The sequence below is a fragment of the Coregonus clupeaformis genome, unplaced genomic scaffold (assembly GCF_020615455.1).
Source record: "Coregonus clupeaformis isolate EN_2021a unplaced genomic scaffold, ASM2061545v1 scaf0431, whole genome shotgun sequence".
Classification (NCBI taxonomy): Eukaryota; Metazoa; Chordata; class Actinopteri; order Salmoniformes; family Salmonidae; genus Coregonus; species Coregonus clupeaformis.
This window is the reverse complement of record NW_025533886.1, coordinates 1-19,322: the sequence shown is the minus strand read 5'-3', so window position 1 is coordinate 19,322 and position 19,322 is coordinate 1. Positions and strand designations below refer to the sequence as shown.

General features: G+C 42.0%; 1 protein-coding gene across 1 annotated transcript; it reads right to left on the bottom strand.

The window, feature by feature from the left end:
* Nucleotides 1-6,830: 6,830 nt before the first annotated feature.
* On the bottom strand, nucleotides 6,831-19,051 carry LOC121582290 (lysyl oxidase homolog 1-like; the record flags this gene model as incomplete). The annotated part of the gene is made up of 5 exons (XM_045215368.1): nucleotides 6,831-8,600; nucleotides 12,420-12,535; nucleotides 14,022-14,117; nucleotides 15,369-15,525; nucleotides 18,914-19,051. Coding segments are annotated over 5 exons (514 nt in total), but the record flags the coding sequence as incomplete, so codon positions are not given.
* Nucleotides 19,052-19,322: the final 271 nt, after the last annotated feature.

The following is a 19,322-nucleotide window of genomic DNA, read 5'->3' as shown; positions in this document are numbered from 1 at the left end:
AAAGCTATCTGTTGAATTGGGCCCACGTTATATGAAAGAACAAGTCAGATAGATGCCTTCTGGTTAATATGAAATAGCTCTGGTTGGCAGCTATGGAATTGCATCATTGATTCATAAACAACTAAGGTTGTATAGTTATAGTGCATATCATACTCAGCATATTATAAGCATTTAGTAACATTAATAGTATTTAGACAGTTTTGGCTTTCATGATAGTGTAGTAGACATGACTACACCAGGAACTCAGCTTAGCTACATCTCACCCAGGTCTTAGCGAAGATGTGAAAACTGCTCTCGATGTTGCATTTACAACATAAAGTCAATAGCCATTCCTCAAAATGTGTCGGCATTAACTTTTGACCTGGCTGTGTATCCCCCTCCGCCTTCAATATTTTGATTACCGTTACCATGGTAAACTGCAAAAAAATCCCTCATACAGTAAACACATCTCTTCCGCACGATCAGTCAAGCTTACATGAGAGGAGAGGGCGGTGGAGGGCAGTGTGAGGAAGGAGGGGTCCACACAGAGGCCACAGTGTATGACCTGGAGCAGGCTGAACACAGAGGGGCTTTATGTGCTACCATTCAGCATAGAGACAGACAGAGAGTTCCCCTTCAGGCTGTTAAAAACACTCCCAGGAACCTGGGCTGAGGGCTCACACCCTGGCTACTGCTAAACCATGCTCTAAGAGGTGTGTGTCTGCGGTCACTTACCTAAACCAAACCTGGACTTCAGGCTCTCTCTCTGGGATCACTCAGGCGTGTGGTGAGTCACCTGGACCATGGTGGTGCTGAAGATCGGGTCGGGTGTGACCTGGTCTCAGTTGGCCTTGTAGACCAGGCCTCTTGGCAGGCCAGACTTTCTCTCATCTAGTGGCTCAGTAGGATAAATACATCACCAGCTTAGCGGTTAACTAACAAAGTGATTCATTGTTAGTAGAAGGCACACAGAAAGGCAGTATGGCAAACCCACAGGCATCTCCTGTTCTTATTTTCTTGAGTGTAACTTACCGTACATACTTAAAATTATGTATTCCGGACACAGGCAAGCACACATACTCTCTCCAAGAGTAGCAGGCATCATGTGGTAAGAATTCACAACCCGGCTCATCTTCTCACGCACATTACGAGATGGATCAGAGCAGCCAGCCAAGAACTAAGGTGGGGTCACCAAGCTGTCTGGAGTCAGGCCACGTTACTCAGCTACAGCAAAGACCGCTGCCGCCACCGGGGTGTGAAATCACCCATCTGATGATGGGAGGCGTCCCATTGACACCCAGAGGAAACAGGGACAGTACAGGCTGTAGTGTAGAATGAGTCCAGTGAAATATGGCGCTGTCAGAGGAGGGGAGATGCTGAGCAGAGTGGCGTGGGCGGCTGCAGCCGAGGCCCCATCACTCCCTGTGGCTGACTTCATCAGCTTTCCCTGTGGAGCCCACTGGGAAGGATGACGTCTTCCGACATACATACACACTGACAGACAGAGGCCCCTCACTAACTGGGGGAGTCCTATCTCGCCTCCTGAACATCCAGTCATTTGTTTCAATTGTCTGGGACCATAAACACGAATATCTCCCCTTTCAAAGAAGTGGAGTCTTAATGAGAATGTATTGCCCTGTTGTTGCAGCCGGGCAGTCGCTCGGACTCCCAGGGATACTGAAGGAACGAATATTTGCATACTGATGAGTGGAGAAAGTGGGAGAACCCACGTTTTAAGAAGAATACATCTTTGTTGCCGACACCAAAGCCGGGGCCAGATGTTTCAGAGATGAGGCAGGAGGCATTTAAACTGTCAGGCTGTGCGCTCGAGTGTGTCGTCAGTCTACTACTCAAGCTGCTTCCCTGCCTTGTATAACGCCCATCGCTTTCGATGCAGAGCGCTAACACAAAAAGTGAGATGTTTGTAATCTCAGATATATACGGCACACTCGGCTCTGTATAAAATATGTGCAGGATGTGGCAGGATGAGCCATTATCAAAACAAATGAGCCAGTGACTGCAGCTGCGTGTAAATCAGAATATAATTTTTTCTCACTGTTCAAATGATGGAAATTTGCAGACTTCAGTGCTCAACACATCAGCTGTCTGTGACCAGGCAAAAATAACTTTGCAAGCCAAACCTTCATATCATAACCGCTACACACAGCCTACATCTTTGTCAACATATTAGTTAACGTCATATCTAGTCAACATAGCTACTAGAACTAACATGCTGTTAAACCCGCTACAAGCAGTTACACCGGCATGCCCCGGTGACAATAAATTAATCAAACCAAAAGCTTACTTTGACTTGGAAGAGTGCCAGTGTTGGATAGCCATAGCCAGCTAGCTAACATAGCATCCCTTTCTGTTTGAGCCAGGTGTTTGAGTAGGCTAATTTATTAGCAAATTCGTTAGCGCTCTCTCTCTTGCTTCTCCCTCATTTTTAAATAAATAAATTTGTTCCAAACTGTTCAACTATTGTCTTCCTCTCTCTTTGAGTCAACTACTCACTACATTTTATGCACTGCAGTGCTAGCTAGCTGTAGATTATGCTTTCAGTACTAGATTCATTCTCTGATCCTTTGATTGGGTGGACAACATGTCAGTTCATGTTGCAAGAGCTCTGATAGGTTGGAGGACGTTCTCCAGAAGTTGTCATAATTACTGTGTAAGTCTATGGAAGGGGGTGAGTACCATGAGCCTTAGGTTTTGTATTGAAGTCAATGTACCCAGAGGAGGACGGAAACTAGCTGTCCTCCGGCTACACCATGGTGATACCCTACAGATTGCTGTTGAGGCTACTGTAGACCTTCATTGCAAAACAGTGTGTTTTAATCAATTATTTGGTGATGTAAATATATTTTAGTATAGTTTATCTAAAAAGGATAACTTTTTTAATGTTTCGCTATTTTTATTTGTATGAAATTCACTGAGGAGGATGGTCCTCCCCTTCCTTCTCTGAGGAGCCTCCACTGGTATGTATTAATTTGTGGATGTCCATCATCCATTTCGTATGATATGTTACAAATTAGAATTTGCATGATATGTCACGAATTGCAATTTGTACAATATGTTACGAATTTGCAAAACGTATATGTTACGAATTCCAATTTGTTGTGGCTAATGTTAGCTAGGTGGCTAGGTGGCTAATGCTAAGGTTAACTAGGTGGCTAACGTTAGCTAGGCTAGGGGTTAGGGTTAGGGGTTAAGGTTAACTTTTCCAACTTTATATGACGTAAATGTTAAGCAAAGGGTTAAGGATAGGGTTACGGTTAGGAGTTAGGAGTTAAGGTTAGGGATAGGGGAAGGGTTAGCTAACATGCTAAGTAGTTGAAAAGTAGCTCAAAAGTAGTAAGTAGTTGCAAAGTTTCTAAATAGCTAAAATGCTAATGTTGGGTTGCTAGACGTTCGTGTTATATGCTGACCCATTCTCCCCGACCAACCACCCTCCTTTAGTTTTTGCTTTAAGTAACCTTCTGTCTTATGTAACCATACCAAACGTAACATATCATTCTAATTTGGTGTCTCGGATTTACGTTTACTATATTACGTCTAGTCTATGAGACCAGACTGTTCCATCTCTCCTGCTCCCGCTCTCTCTTCCCTCCTTTCCCAAAGACAATATCTGTAACCATAGAGCAACATGTTTATCCTCCCTGAAAACGAAGGTGAGTCTTTATTCATTGAATTCAATTGAAAAGCACAGTAACAGCCAGAAGACGAATTACCTGTGGCCTTGATGTTGTGCCACAGAATCTGTGTGCAGCAGGCAGGCTCTGCTCTGCAGAATGAGACCTCATGTCTGGGGGTTCGTTTTTGGCACTGTCTGGTTGCATAATAGTTCATTTTCTCTCCTTCCTCTAAAATCAATTATCCTCACCAAGAGAAAGCTTGAGTGGGGAGAATAGCGGTCTCAAGTCTTCAAGCCTCATCTCATCGCGAGCCAGCTGGTCAAATTATGTTGGAGTGCTTAGTGAGCTTGTAGGTAGTTAGTTCTATCATTGATCCGAGAGTAAGTAAGGATAGAATGTGAAGGCCAAGTCAGAACACAGAAGCTTTGTAACTGTGTCAGAGGAAGTAAGATGGTGGGGGAGGCTCTACAGACCCTACAGGCTCCCACCCTGTCTCAGCCCTGTAAAGACCAAAGGTGGACTAATGAATATTGATGGAGAGGAGACAGACATACAGAGATAGATAGACAGGCCATGGAATGAAGATCCATGTAGCTATGGCATGATTAAGTATTCTGTGATTGGTTATTAGATACTTCAGTTATCTGTCCACTCACTCTGGCCTCGTGGGTTTTAACAGATGGATCTCTAGGACAATAAGCTGTCCTGTACCTCTCCTATGGGTGCGAATGGACCTCAACATTGTCATGAGTGACGGTCTGTGACACCCTCACAATGAGGATATTGTCAGATTTAACTCTGCAACATTGTACAGCTCACCATGCATTTTACAAGTCACTCATCACCCTCATCTACCCTCTTCACACCCACTGCTTCCTTTCCTAGAGCCTAAGAAGTACTAGACCTCAGTTGATCCCCATAGAGCCACACCTGTAGCATGAGAGTTCTTAGAGGCCAAAATGTGTTCCCAATGTTTACACAAAACTGAATCACATGCCATAACTCTGATTACATTCACACTTTTCCAACTTTAAAGTAAGAGCCTAGAAATGCCTCCCCACCCTGTTAATAAAGCTGATGTCAAATTATGTACAGTAACTCACTGTAATGTATTCTGTTACTCTGTCCTCTCTTTCAAGCAAGCACGCACACTCACATGCACATGCACGCACGCACGCACGCACACACAGATGCACACACACAGACACACACACACACAATAATCTGGAGGACTGACATTGTCTTGTACATTTGGAAGTGTCTGTGTACTGTAAGGAAAAGGCTGAGAGCAGCCTGAACAAATAGCCATCACAGAGAGGAAGTCCCCTCAGAGTGGTCAGGGTAATACAGGGACAAACAGGAGGAACATAACAACCATCGGGATGACACAGGAAATATTAGACATTTTGTTCTCCGGAGATGGAAAATATTTTCATTCCAAAGGATGACAATGCTTCCTGAGCAAACACCACTGACTATCATCACCCAACATATTCAAATCATAATTCATTACGCAATCATAAGCGATAATGTGCTATATAATAAACTATACAGTTAGTGCTTGATAAAAAATTCCCTTCAAGGTCCAATGCAGACGTTTTTATCTCAATATCAAACATTTCTGGGTAACAATTAAGTACCTTACTGGAAAATCTCATTTTGACTGCACCGGGCCGTTCAAAGATCACAGTAAAAGTAAAGTTTAAGTGAGTTTAACAGAGGGCAAATCCATGTTTTTAAAATCTTATCCTGCTGCATTAGTAATACAGGTAACACAGGCAAACAGTTACACAGGCAAACAGTCCCTCCCTCACAGTATGAATCTAGGCTGCTCCACTCTCCTGGTGAGACAAGCCTGTGAAATATCCTCAAACACTTTCACACAGCCTCTTCTCCTTTCTTTTGACTGTGTGTGTGTGTGTGTGTGTGTGTGTGTGTTTGTGTGTGTGTGTGTGTGTGTGTGTGTGTAGGTGGGTTGTGTCTATTCTCTTCTCCTTTCATTCTCTTCCATTGGGTTTTTCAAAGAAACCAAATCAACTCTTCTTTGTTTGGAGAACCTTCTAATAAACCTTTCTACTGAAGGTGATTGCTCCTTTTAGGAAGTCTTCAAAGGGGCGGATATTGCTTGCTGTGATATTTTCTATACCCCCTACTCAGGCTTTCCTGTTACCTCGTGTTGCTCTAAGTGTGTATCACTAACCCACATATTTGTAGTCTACTTAGATTGGCCTGTACTGTGGGGTCAGGAATGCTCAGTAAAATAAGCCTTAGCCCTTCAGCTGCTGTTGGAAAAGCATCATTATAGAGAAACACATCAACAAATGTAACTTTTAAGTATTGGGGTCATTCGAGAAAGCTTTTGCTTTTTTATAAAAAAAGGCTACACTTATTTTTGTTTCTTTACCGAAGGCACTGTGTGTCCATATCCATATTCTTATACGGACATTATGGCATTGGATGCCCATAATGATGTTCAAATGTAAAGCCAACCCAATCAAGCTGATCTTACAACATGTCTCCGGACAGGAGATGTGTGCTCCATTTCAGGCTTACTAACATAGAGAGAGACTGATGACCACCAAGCCTGCTCGGAGACACAAAGTAATTGGTTGTATGATATCACATGATACAAATGAGACAGCCGTGTCTCTTGCTTGGCCATGAAGAACTGTCTGTATATTTGTATTCACTGTATATTTTTGTGAATCTGAAAAGGTCTGTTTTGCATTCCTGCCTGGGTGGTGCATGATAAATGTACACGACTACACAGACAGACCTACAGTAAATGCCATAATGCATTAAACATACCGCACCTGACATTTTCAGAGTAGGAAACCATAAATAACTTTTCAATATTCAAATCTCAGGGCGTTTCAGAATCAACAGCACTGTTTGTTTGGATGTGTGGCCTATTATGTGAACGCTCTGGAGCAGTGCAATCACAAACTGACCATGGAATTCTTATTTACACATAATAGGGACAATAAAATGAAGGTGCCACAACAAAATGGATGTATGTCCAAATCCTAACATGAGATACAAACATGAAACTGGAACTTTAAGTACTTTCCTGCTTTGAAGTTTGGCCGAATGTTTAAGTCTAGTGCATGGAGATGACCAACAACCTTGAACACATTTTTTATCCATTATTGTGCTATTATCCCCACAAAAAGCAACACATTTTTTTAACACAATGACAGAAACCACATCGGTAACCACAGCCTGTAAACAACATTCACATGTCAGTCCAAAGACCAAAGTAAATGTATGTCTTTATTGGGTATGCCATTTTTGACAGGTGTTCAAGAACAGAAGAATTCAAGCCAATCAACATACACTCATATATTTAATGATACTTGCTATAATCCACAAGTCTAATATTGTAATTCCATTGATTGAATAGAATCTCCTAATAATACTTCCCACCTGTCTTGGTAAACATACAATATCATGAGCAACCAGAATACAAAGAAGTGTTGGTCAATGATAGCATTGATAGACTACTATGTACAATGTTAAAATGTTAATACGTAATATGGTATATAAACAGAATGCAAGACTATGCCTGTTCTGCACTTGTTCATGTTTCTAAATCCTTTCCCTTAAGTGTTTTACTGTAGGTGTGTGTTGCAACGGAGTGTGTGGGAGGCCATAGTGGGCCACCATCACAGGGATGTCTAATACAAACCTTCCACTCAACTGGAAACAATAGCTCACTCTTTTAGAGGTAGGTAGAGATGGCATTTCGGCACTCTGTCTGTCTGTAACGCCAAACTAAACCTACTAGTGTAATGGCATAACAATGATAGATTTTAACAACAGTAGTTTCTTTTTACAGTCACTCTCTGCCGCAACACACTCAATTGAACAAATCAAAAGTATGATCTGGATTCACAATAATAAATGATATATGAGTTCCTGGAATTTCACAAATACAGCAACAATTCAAACACAGTACTAAAGACCCTTTCATTAAAAAAGAGAAGAATCAAAATACAATCAATTAAAACAAGTACAGTTCTCCATAGCTAAAACCATGCATCAGTGGGTTAATTGTCATGTACATTCTTCTTACAAAGCTACAGATAACCTATTTGGCATCTGACCAGTGTTGGTAGTTGAAAAAGAAAATCCCAATTTAAGTTTCATTCTGGAAAACAAATGGCAGTTCTGCCAGCTAAGCTTTGTGTTTTCTTGTGAGACAAATACAAAACTGACTTTGACGGTATTTAGAGACAGTAACGCTCTGGGTTCTGACAGCCTCTTTATGTTGACTGACTACTTGATGGAGACTAACGTATTTAAACAAACAAGAACTGGCTTCTCCCCTCTCTCTAGTCTCTCGATAATATTACACTATGCAGATGTGCTCAGAGAATCACATTGTTTTCAACCTGGCACAAAGAGATAGAGAGAAGACGAAAAACAGCACTATAATGGTCATTGTGAGCCACTGGCTGGGCTGGCATGTCTTCCTCCCAGACAGCATGGATGAATGCACAATAAAAATTTTTTTCGGTTGGATTGCAGTTGAACACAGACTCTTCTGGGACCACTAATTTCAGCACCAGCTCCATTTCACAACTTATTTAAAACCAAACCAAGGCTCTCACAATGTCCAAGATGTTTCCTATTTCATGTACAAAAGCCTCATTAAAGCTGTCAGAGTAGAAATAAGAGCAGTGGGGTTGGTCTGGGAGAGAAGGTTATGGATTATATAGAAGGGAAACAACAATTGAGACTGTGGGAGACTGGAGTGTTGAGTTCAGTATGGGTTTTTCAGTGTGTGTGCTTGTGTAAATATCCCCATGTTCTCTTCAGTGCCACTGGAACCCTTGTTCACTCTGGGCCCAGGAAACCAAGAACAGCACAAACAAAACAACAGCAACAAAAATAACAAAAATAATTCCATTCACATTTCAATGGAACAGCACTGTCCTGGAGGACTCACCCTGGCTGGGCAGCCTTCCCACGTCCAATCAGGACCTTCAGGTTGGACACAGAACAAACAACAATATGAGGCTGGTGTTCATAACACAGAGAGACAGAGAGGTCAATAAAAGGCCTTTTCTGTAGACCGAGGCAAGGTTATTATAGTAAACTTAAACTGAAGCTAAACCGAAAACCAATCATGAAAAAACTATTTAGAAACTGAAATAAAATAATTAACAAACCCGTTAAAAAAACTTAAATTATTATCTTTTTATTTATTTTTTATTTTATTTCACCTTTATTTAACCAGGTAAGCCAGTTGAGAACAAGTTCTCATTTACAACTGCAACCTGGCTAAGATAAAGCAAAGCAGTGCGATAAAAACAACAACACAGAGTTACATACTTTACAAAACATAAAGTCAAAAATACAACAGAAAATATATATATACAGAGTGTGCAAATGTAGCAAGTTATGGAGGTAAGGCAATAAATAGGCTATAGTGCAAAATAATTACAATTATTTTTGCAATTCATTTTAGTCATTGGCAGCAGAGAACTGGAAGGAATGGCGGCCAAAGGAGGTGTTGGCTTTGGGGATGACCAGTGAGATATACCTGCTGGAGCGCATACTACGGGTGGGTGTTGCTATGGTGACCAATGAGCTAAGATAAGGCGGGGATTTGCCTAGTAGTGATTTATAGATGGCCTGGAGCCAGTGGGTTTGGTGACGAATATTTAGTGAGGACCAGCCAACAAGAGTGTACAGGTCACAGTGGTGGGTAGTATATGGGGCTTTGGTGACAAAACGGATGGCACTGTGATAGGCTACATCCAATTTGCTGAGTAGACTGTTGGAGGCTATTTTGGAAATGACATCACCGAAGTCAAGGATCGGTAGGATAGTCAGTTTTACGAGGGCATGTTTGGCAGCATGAGTGAAAGAGGCTTTGTTGCGAAATAGGAAGCCGATTCTAGATGTAACTTTGGATTGGAGATGCTTAATGTGAGTCTGGAAGGAGAGTTTACAGTCTAACCAGACACCTAGGTATTTGTAGTTGTCCACATACTCTAGGTCAGACCCGTCGAGAGTGGTGATTCTAGTCGGGTGGGCGGGTGCCAGCAGCGTTCGATTGAAGAGCATGCATTTAGTTTTACTTGTGTTTAAGAGCATTGCTACGGAAGGAGGTTGTATGGCATTGAAGCTCATTTGAGGTTTGTTAACACAGTGTCCAATGAAGGGCCAGATGTATACAAAATGGTGTCGTCTGCATAGAGGTGGATCTGAGAGTCACCAGCAGCAAGAGCGACATCATTGATATACACGGAGAAAAGAGTCGGCCCAAGAATTGAACCCTGTGGCACCCCCACAGCGACTGTCATAGGTCCAGACAACAGGCCCTCCGATTTGACACATTGAACTCTATCTGAGAAGTAGTTGGTGAACCAGGCGAGGCAGTCATTTCAGAAACCAAGGCTATTTAGTCTGCCAATAAGAATGCGGTGGTTGACAGAGTCGAAAGCCTTGGCCAGGTCGATGAAGACGGCTGCACAGTACTGTCTATTATCGATCGCGGTTATTACATCATTTAGGACCTTGAGCGTGGCTGAGGTGCACCCATGACCAGCTCGGAAACCGGATTGCATAGCGGAGAAGGTACGGTGGGATTCGAAATGGTCGGTGATCTGTTTGTTAACTTGGCTTTCAAATACTTTCGAAAGGCAGGGCAGGATGGATATAGGTCTGTAACAGTTTGGATCTAGAATGTCACCCACCTTTGAAGAGGGGGATGACCGCGGCAGCTTTCCAATCTCTGGGGATCTCAGACATTACGAAGAGAGGTTGAACAGGCTAGTAATAGGGGTTGCGACAATTTCGGTGGCTAGTTTTAGAAAGAAAGGGTCCAGAATGTCTAGCCCAGCTCATTTGTAGGGGTCCAGATTTTGCAGCTCTTTCAGAACATCAGTTGTCTGAATTTGTGTGAAGGAGAAGCGGGGGGGCAAGTTGCAGCGGAGGGTGCAGAGTATCCAGGTGGAAAGCATGGCCAGCCGTAGCAAAATGCTTGTTGAATTTCTCGATTATTGTAGATTTATCGGTGGTGATAGTGTTTCCTAGCCTCAGTGCAGTGGGCAGCTGGGAGGAGGTGCTCATATTCTCCATGGACTTTACAGTGTCCCAAAACTTTTTGGAGTTAGTGCTACAGGATGCAAATTTCTGTTTGAAAAGGTTAGCCTTTGCTTTCCTACGTGCTTGTGTATATTGGTTCCTGACTTCCCTGAAAAGTTGCATATCGCTGGGGCTATTTGATGCTAATGCAGTACGCCACAGGATGTTTTTGTGCTGGTCAAGGGCAGTCAAGTCTGAGGAGAACCAGGGGCTATATCTGTTCTTAGTTCTGTATTTTTTTAATGGGGCATGTTTATTTAAGATTGAGAGGAAATTACTTTTAAAGAATCTTTGACTCCTGAATGAACTAAAAGAAAATATGACCATCATTCATTATGTTCAGTTTCATTTATTCCCCAAAAATTTGGACAGAAATCGAATGGGGTTTTCAAAGGGGTTTTCATGCTTTTGAAGTGTTTTAAAGCTACTGAATCGGGCGGGTAAATGCTGCCAGGAGATGGCAAAGTTTCAAATAGGCCTAGTTTGTGCATCACTATCCCTAGCTATTACTAGCTAACAGGGAAAAAATTGTCGAAGTAGCTAACTTGATTCTTCTTTAGGAACAGACTGGCCGAAATATCAGATGGGCTGGTGCATTTTTAGCCAAGTGGGCCTGTCTAACTTTTTTTGTTGTTGCGCAAAACCATCATTATCTGGCTAATAATGGGGGTCTTAAAGAAATAAAATGGGCTGGTGATGGGGCCTCAATTGAAAAAAAATGGCTGGCATGTTAGAAATGACAGGGCCGATTTGTGGTCCCAGTCCGCCCCTGTTCTTCTTATATGTACCACTAAAGTTAAAACGCATTGGATTGGTGTAAACATGGGTGAGAGAGAGTTTCCTTCCACCATATTTTTTGCACCAGTCTCAACGCTTTTTCCTTTAAATCTAAGTCACATTGAGATTGAGTTTATAATTTAAATTTAACCTAACCTATGACCTGATCAATCATCCCAAAAACAAATGGCTCCTAGCCTCCCCACATGCTCTCTGTCCCTAACACAAAAACGAAAACTGAAACTAAACAATAAAAAACCGAAATATAAATATTTGTATAAAACTCAAACTATATAAATAAAAGTGAATTTCAAATAAAAAGTATAGAAATGAAAACACAAACACAAACTATAAGAACCTTGGACTGAGGGCTCAGGAGGGTCAGAGTATAGCCTACCATGTTTGTTGTTAGTTATTCACAGCTATAACATACACAGAGGGTATATACTGTCATTATACGTTTCTATATCATTCCAATGTCAAATAAAACTCCACATATCACTGCTGTATCATAGGGTAACTTGGTTTTCTCAATGCATTAGCCCACTCACCATTTAATTATTTGTGTACTCCCTATTTACTCCATAGAACTAGAGGTGATTTGCCACCTCACTTGTAACATTTCATTGCTAAGATAAAGTATGTTCTAAAGCTGAGTCTCTTTCATAAAAAGAGATGGATTTAGAAGTACTTCAGAGTGTAATAAAACACTTCCTAATCAACCCATTGCAAGTACCAATAGCCTTACTGCTCCTTTTGAGGGGCAATAGAAAACCGTCAGTAATCATTCATCTTGGTGACATTGATGAACATGATTCACAGAATCATTAGGTAATGAACTAAAAAACATTAGTTCTATCAGGTCGTTTGGCATAATAATGAGAGCTTGTCTGTTGAATAGTGTCATAAAAGAGACGTTGCTGTACTCACTGAGATATCTTGCAGTTGGTTGCTGTGACGAAGCGTCCTGTGTAGTGGATATTACACCTCACCACATTGTTGGTGAAGTCGGACTCCAAGATAAGGTACTTAGGGTTGACCTGGAGCTGAGAGGCAGAGGAGGACACAAGATGATACCACTACAGCTAGGCAGGTAGGAATAAAACAATTACTCACACAGTACTTTTATCAGTGGAATTCTGGTCAGAGATCAGAGGGAGAATCTTGACTTGAGATACTGTATGTGTGAATAAAACATCTGAAGTGCTGCTTAAATCATCTGTTGATATCAATGGGGAATTGATGAGGAATCAAGATAGATATATGTGTGCTTTAGAGTCCGACCCAATTGATGTACTCTCTGACACCTGGAGTTGCATGGCAAATGGTCCAGGAACAAAGGACAATGCCCAAGGACTAGTCAGCCCTTCCCCCTCAGAGGGGGAAGGGCTGACTATTCCTTGGGTATTGTCCTTTGTTGTATCTCTGTTATCTCTGTTACAGTATCCAGAGCACTGAATATTGAATTTGATAGAATAATATTATAGTATCCATGTATGGTTTCTATCTGAAACTTGTTCACTGAGGATAACTCTGATGCTATCTATATGTACAGTCTGTATGATCTCTCTGGTTACTTGTATCTGAATAGGGTGAACTCTGAATTACTATATGCAAAAAGGTTTTATAGTCCTCTCAGAATTATGTCTTATTTACATTGATCTTAACCCCCACACAAGCCTTTACATGCTGTGACACCCTGTGGAGATTGGGCCTGGGAGTGTTTAGGTTACTGTAAACTTGGTATCATTTGATTGGTCAATGGTGGTTGGTTTTGAGTTGAACGGTTACACCTTCAGATGTTATAAATGGAATGAAATGCCTTTGATCTTATCCTGTATCCAGTCCATGGAGGAAGTTTGTACGATCAATTCTCATTTCTTAGGCTTCTAGGCCTCTGGACTAGTAAGCATCTCCATGTTCATGCTTTGTCCTGTAAGTTAACCTTAGGATCTATATGCTTAGAATAATGCCTTGTAATGCTTGTTAATGCTTTGTAACTTAAGCTTTATGCCTTGTAGGTGAATCCATTCATTGTACAATGTTAATTAAATATCTGCCTTTGATATAGACAATTCTCAGACCAATTCTTGCTAGACAACGTTAGCTCATTGCCTAATGCTTGCTTGTATATTTTGATTATCTTTACAGAGTCAGATAAACATTTTAATAGGCTAATTGCTTAGTCTTATTACGAGTTGCAGGGTTTTATAATATCATATATTCTGTATATACACATGACAAATATTATTGTCCACCACATGCACCACATTCATCCCTCAGTGAACACAGAAAGGCAGACAGCGATGGGACTGAATGACAGTCAAAACTAGTAGATCAGTATGAGCCACAGTCTAGGAAACATACTGTTTTATAGCTTTAGACAACTTTCCAAATGTAAAACTTTTAGATCTATTTGTTCCAGTAACCTGGTCGGGCGTACCTTTTCCTATGGAATGTTGCCTTTGGAATGTTGCCTTCCTGGAAGATTACCAAGTACACAGCTGAACTTTCCTCTGCTCTTAGTCTTACCTTTAGTATGTAGTTCCCAGGTTGGATGTCTGTTATATCAATCCACTGGCAATCAATATCAGCATTGTACGTATCGTAGCAGCCCGGACTCAGACCCTGGAGGAACATAGAGGAGAGTTATTAATGTGGAACATCAACAGACTATGCCTATAGCTCAGCACCAGAGAGACGTGCCTGCACCATCTCTGACTCATAGAAAGACTGAGTGGGGTGGAAGAACTGTTAAACAAGAGTCATGTTGTGGTTGCTAGCTGAAATCTCAGATGATTATACATTGTTGCAGTACCTGGTGCAAGACCAAGACTCCGACTTGCCTTCAGACAAATGAATGATGCCATGCCAAGTGTACTGGCAAATCTACCTGAGTGAGAGATATGTTGGTGTATCTACCTGAGTGAGAGATGTGCTGGTGTATCTACCTGAGTAAGAGATGTGCTGGTGTATCTACCTGAGTGAGAGATGTGCTGGTGTATCTACTTGAGTGTGATATGTGCTGGTGTATCTACCTGAGTGTGAGATATGCTGGTGTATCTACCTTAGTGTGAGATGTGCTGGTGTATCTACCTGAGTGAGAGATGTGCTGGTGTATCTACCTGAGTGAGAGATGTGCTGGTGTATCTATCTGAGTGAGAGATGTGTTGGTGTATCTACCTGAGTGAGAGATGTGCTGGTGTATCTACCTAAGTGAGAGATGTGCTGGTGTATCTACCTGAGTGAGAGATGTGCTGGTGTATCTACCGGAGTGAGAGATGTGTTGGTGTATCTACCTGAGTGAGAGATGTGCTGGTGTATCTACCGGAGTGTGAGATGTGCTGGTGTATCTACCTGAGTGAGAGATGTGCTGGTGTATCTACCTGAGTGTGAGATATGTTGGTGTATCTACCTGAGTGAGAGATGTGCTGGTGTATCTACCTGAGTGAGAGATGTGCTGGTGTATCTATCTGAGTGAGAGATGTGTTGGTGTATCTACCTGAGTGAGAGATGTGCTGGTGTATCTACCTGAGTGTGAGATATGTTGGTGTATCTACCTGAGTGAGAGATGTGCTGGTGTATCTACCTGAGTGAGAGATGTGCTGGTGTATCTATCTGAGTGAGAGATGTGTTGGTGTATCTACCTGAGTGAGAGATGTGCTGGTGTATCTACCTAAGTATGAGATGTGCTGGTGTATCTACCTGAGTGAGAGATGTGCTGGTGTATCTACCGGAGTGAGAGATGTGTTGGTGTATCTACCTGAGTGAGAGATGTGTTGGTGTATCTACCGGAGTGTGAGATGTGCTGGTGTATCTACCTGAGTGAGAGATGTGCTGGTGTATCTACCTGAGTGTGAGATGTGTTGGTGTATCTACCTGAGTGTGAGATGTGCAGGCATAACGCTTCAGGTGACCAAAGTCACAGGTGGTGTCCTCCAGACAGAAGCTGGCCTTGTGTCCCTCAGCCACCTTCCTTCCTGTGGTGACCTCCAGCAGGTCATAGTGGCTGAACTCATCCATGCTGTGGTAGTGTCTGTTGGTAGACAGAGGGGCAAATAGGTGGTCAGTAGTGCAAATAGAGGGGAGTAAATGTCCACTTTTACCATATAAAAATGCATTTGTGACAGGTAAAAAGTGTCTGTGTGTAGCACAGGAGAGAGAAGAGGCATTGCACAGGGTAGTCAGTAGGGGAACAAAGGAGAGTCCAATTTTAACATTTACAAATTCAGTAAATGACAGGTACAACAAACAATACTAGAGACGTGCTCAATTTGCATAAAATATAATTACATGATAATCAGTAAACCAACACAAAGCAAACTGTTCAAAGTCAAGCCGTACATATCTTTAAATAAGATGCGCTTCTTTATTTGAACAGCCTATTGCCCTCACCTGTCAACACTTAAACTCGGTGCAGCTTGACTGAGCATATCACAAAGTACAAAAGGAGTATAATCTAATTAATAGCTACAATCATGCACTGATGAAGCAAGACATCAACAATCTATTGATGTACAGTATGAGGGCTTGTTAATTACTTCATATCAATCTGGAATGTTTTAATCACTACCGCAATATAAGTGAAGGTTGAGCATGTGTGCGTGTTGTGTGTGTGTGAATGTGTCTGTGTCAGTACTTGCATTTGTGTATGTGTGTGTGTTTACACAGCTTTAACAGCTTTGGAATGCTGGGGTTCGCCACTGCTAGCCTGGATACCCATGAGAACAAATCATATCCTCAGAATGTGAAATGAGTTACACCACTCTGTATCTCAGTGTACTGCTGGTGCTGCTCCATCTGAAATAATTTACTGTAATAACCTAGCACAATCTTGTAGATGGGATGTGGACCAATGCCAAGTGTCAGACAGTGACCTGAGAGGGCTGGGGTTTTACTGTTGCCCTCTGCAGACCAGCATGTTGTGAATATCATTTCCATACTAACTGTTAACTCTCTAGTACGCAGATAAATCAGACAGATACTGATACACTGTAATGTTGAGAATACAAGTGGCTTACATGGGTGATTCCTTTAAATATGCATTAGAAACAGTGTTGTACAGTGAATAAGAAGGATTCCTCTGTCATATTTAGTTTCCTGCTATTTGGAATAAATGGCAGCATGGTAAATGAAAAACATATTGCATCTCGATTCCCAGATACAGTAATGACCTCGTATTTCAGCCAAGTTAGATTTCCTATGAACTGTGAACACAGCGTCTAATGGCTGAAAAGCTGGAGTGCATTGTCAACCTATTCATCTCACAGGCACTTAAATGTATCCTAATCCTAATTATTGAAATGAATCACCCTTTCTTGCTATTTTTACTGAAAGTCACATTCCAGATTCCAGACACTAAGAATTTTGTCAGTGTTTGTTTTGGTGAATGTAGTGCAGGTGTGGTATGAGCTGGAGCTGGTTCAGTCAGTAGGACTCAGACTGTATAAATAATAACCTCCTTACCTCATGCTCCCTGTTTTAACATAGCTACAACTTTTTACTGGCGTAGTCATTAAAGATTGAATGGAGGCTTGGAGGGAAAGGCAGACGGGTACTTTCCACCAATGGAGGAGGTGACAAATGAAAGAAGAAGTCATTCTTTCCATAGCAGTTGGAGATGGTAAACAGCTCCTCTCAGGTGAGGAACCGTGTGTTTCCACAGGCTAAAAGCTACACCATGTGATTCTCCAAGGGGGATCTGCACCGACTACACAGGGAATCTGTAAACACAGAGGAATTGAAAGGGCTGCACACTGGGTATCCTGAGAGGGCAGCTCTCTGTAAAACACCCTCTGTATGTGGTGTGTGTGTGTGTGTGTTTGTGTGTGTGTGTATGTGTGTATGGGAAGTGGTTTGGAGGCGGGTGTTCAGTGCAATGGGGGTTTGAAACATGGCCATTATTTTTGTTCCCGCGACAGACGTTTATTTAGATTGAGATTGAGATTGTTATCTCTCTGTGAGAGTGGGACAGACAGGGAGATACTGGGTCTAGAGCTGTCTGGACTGGAGGGCTCTTTCCCTCGCCTTGGAATCCTGGATCTCCCCCTGTGACAATGTAAGCTAGAGAGAATGCACTTTTGGAAGGACACAGGGAGAAGGCTGGAATAAGAATGGCTTGTAATCCTAATATACAAAACATTCCAATCCCACTTTGCACTGTATACCCATGAGTCATTTTCCAGTTGTGTTGCAATGCAATACAAATAATTCCAGGAGGCCAGGCAGGAGAAGGGTGGGAAATATTTAGTGGATGGTGTTTGCATTCCATACAGTGCAACCAGATTACAGGAAGCCCAGAAATGTATTACATAGCACCTGGACAAAGAGTAGCCATGGCCTTTGAACTTAGAGGTCAGGGGTCACTGTATGCTTGTGCTACATAGAGATAAAGAGAAGCGAAGAGGAGCATAATCTGAATATTTGCATGTACGTCATCCGGATTTTAACTCTGCACATCTATTGTACTGATTGATCACTATTGATCACTCTATTGTGTAAATGGACAGAAATGTAATATTGAGATGTACCAAATGTTTTATAGAGAAATCTAAATCTAATGATCCACACTGTATTTAAATTAAACAGATATCATGCTATCTGTTTGTCTCCATAAAACACTGATTCTAAGGTTTTATCCTAAGCGTTCTGTACCGCATAACATTTGCTCAATACACAAATTAAAATCCGGAGGGATTGAGAGCGCATACACTGACTACACATTGCATTCCAATATTCCATTAGGGGGCAGAATGTAGGACAGTAAAGTTTATTGTGAGAATTTGGGGAAGAGTTGTTCTTTTCTCAAAACAAGCACACTTTGTAACTGTGTTCTGTGCTGTTCGACTAACACAAATCCATGTCATCATATAATACCAGGCACCAGGCCTATGATGCCAGGGCACGGATTGACAGGAACATTTATGGATTCTATTCCCTTTTCCATTGGCCAGTCATATCGAGCTGTTGCATTGGCTAACTCCCGCCCTGGAAACCAATGTATAAACGAACAGTGATGTCACCAGGCAACATTGCCAATCGGTTAATGGGCAGTCAACATTCCACAGAGCTGAGGACAGTAAGTACAGCCTGAGACTTGTTGCACAAACCCAAGGAACCCAGACATACTGTGACCAATGAAGTTGTTGTGGAACGCAAGGTCATAGAGAAAGGGCAGGGCAGAGGGTGTCCAAACATATCATTGATGTCATGACATAATGTATTAAGTAAAGTCATGATATCACCAAAAAGAGCAAATGTGAACGCACTGACCTCAGCTAACGAAACTAATAGAAAACGAATGAGCTAAACAGCCACATGAAACAGCAAATCTGACTAACCCTGTAGAGCAAGGATCTTACAGTTTTTAGCATAGCAAAGATGAGTATAACAACCCAATAGCATATGGGTTTGGGGTTACTCACTGATGGCAGCTGTGCCACTCCCAGGTGTGTCGGGGTCGGTTGGGCATGAAGTCAGCTGTCCCCTGGTTCTTAACCCTCTGTGGGAAGCGAAGCAGGACTCTAACGTCATAGTCTGTAGTGTCAGCGCTATAGGCAGTGCTGTGGGGAGACAAACACAAAGTATGGACTAGCAATGAGTGAAGGAAAGTACAGATGGCTACAGAGAACTAGTCTCCCATGGGTTGTCCCGGTGAGTTTCTGATACCTCAGGCTCACAATGTGTTCCTGCAAATAGACAGAATTGAGCTGGAGGGAAGGAATATGTTAAATAAATAATTCACACTACAGATTACTGTGATTAATCTACATAGCCTGCTGCACATGTTTTCAGTCTTGTAGCAAGGAAAGCTTTGTAGTGGACAGGCATACA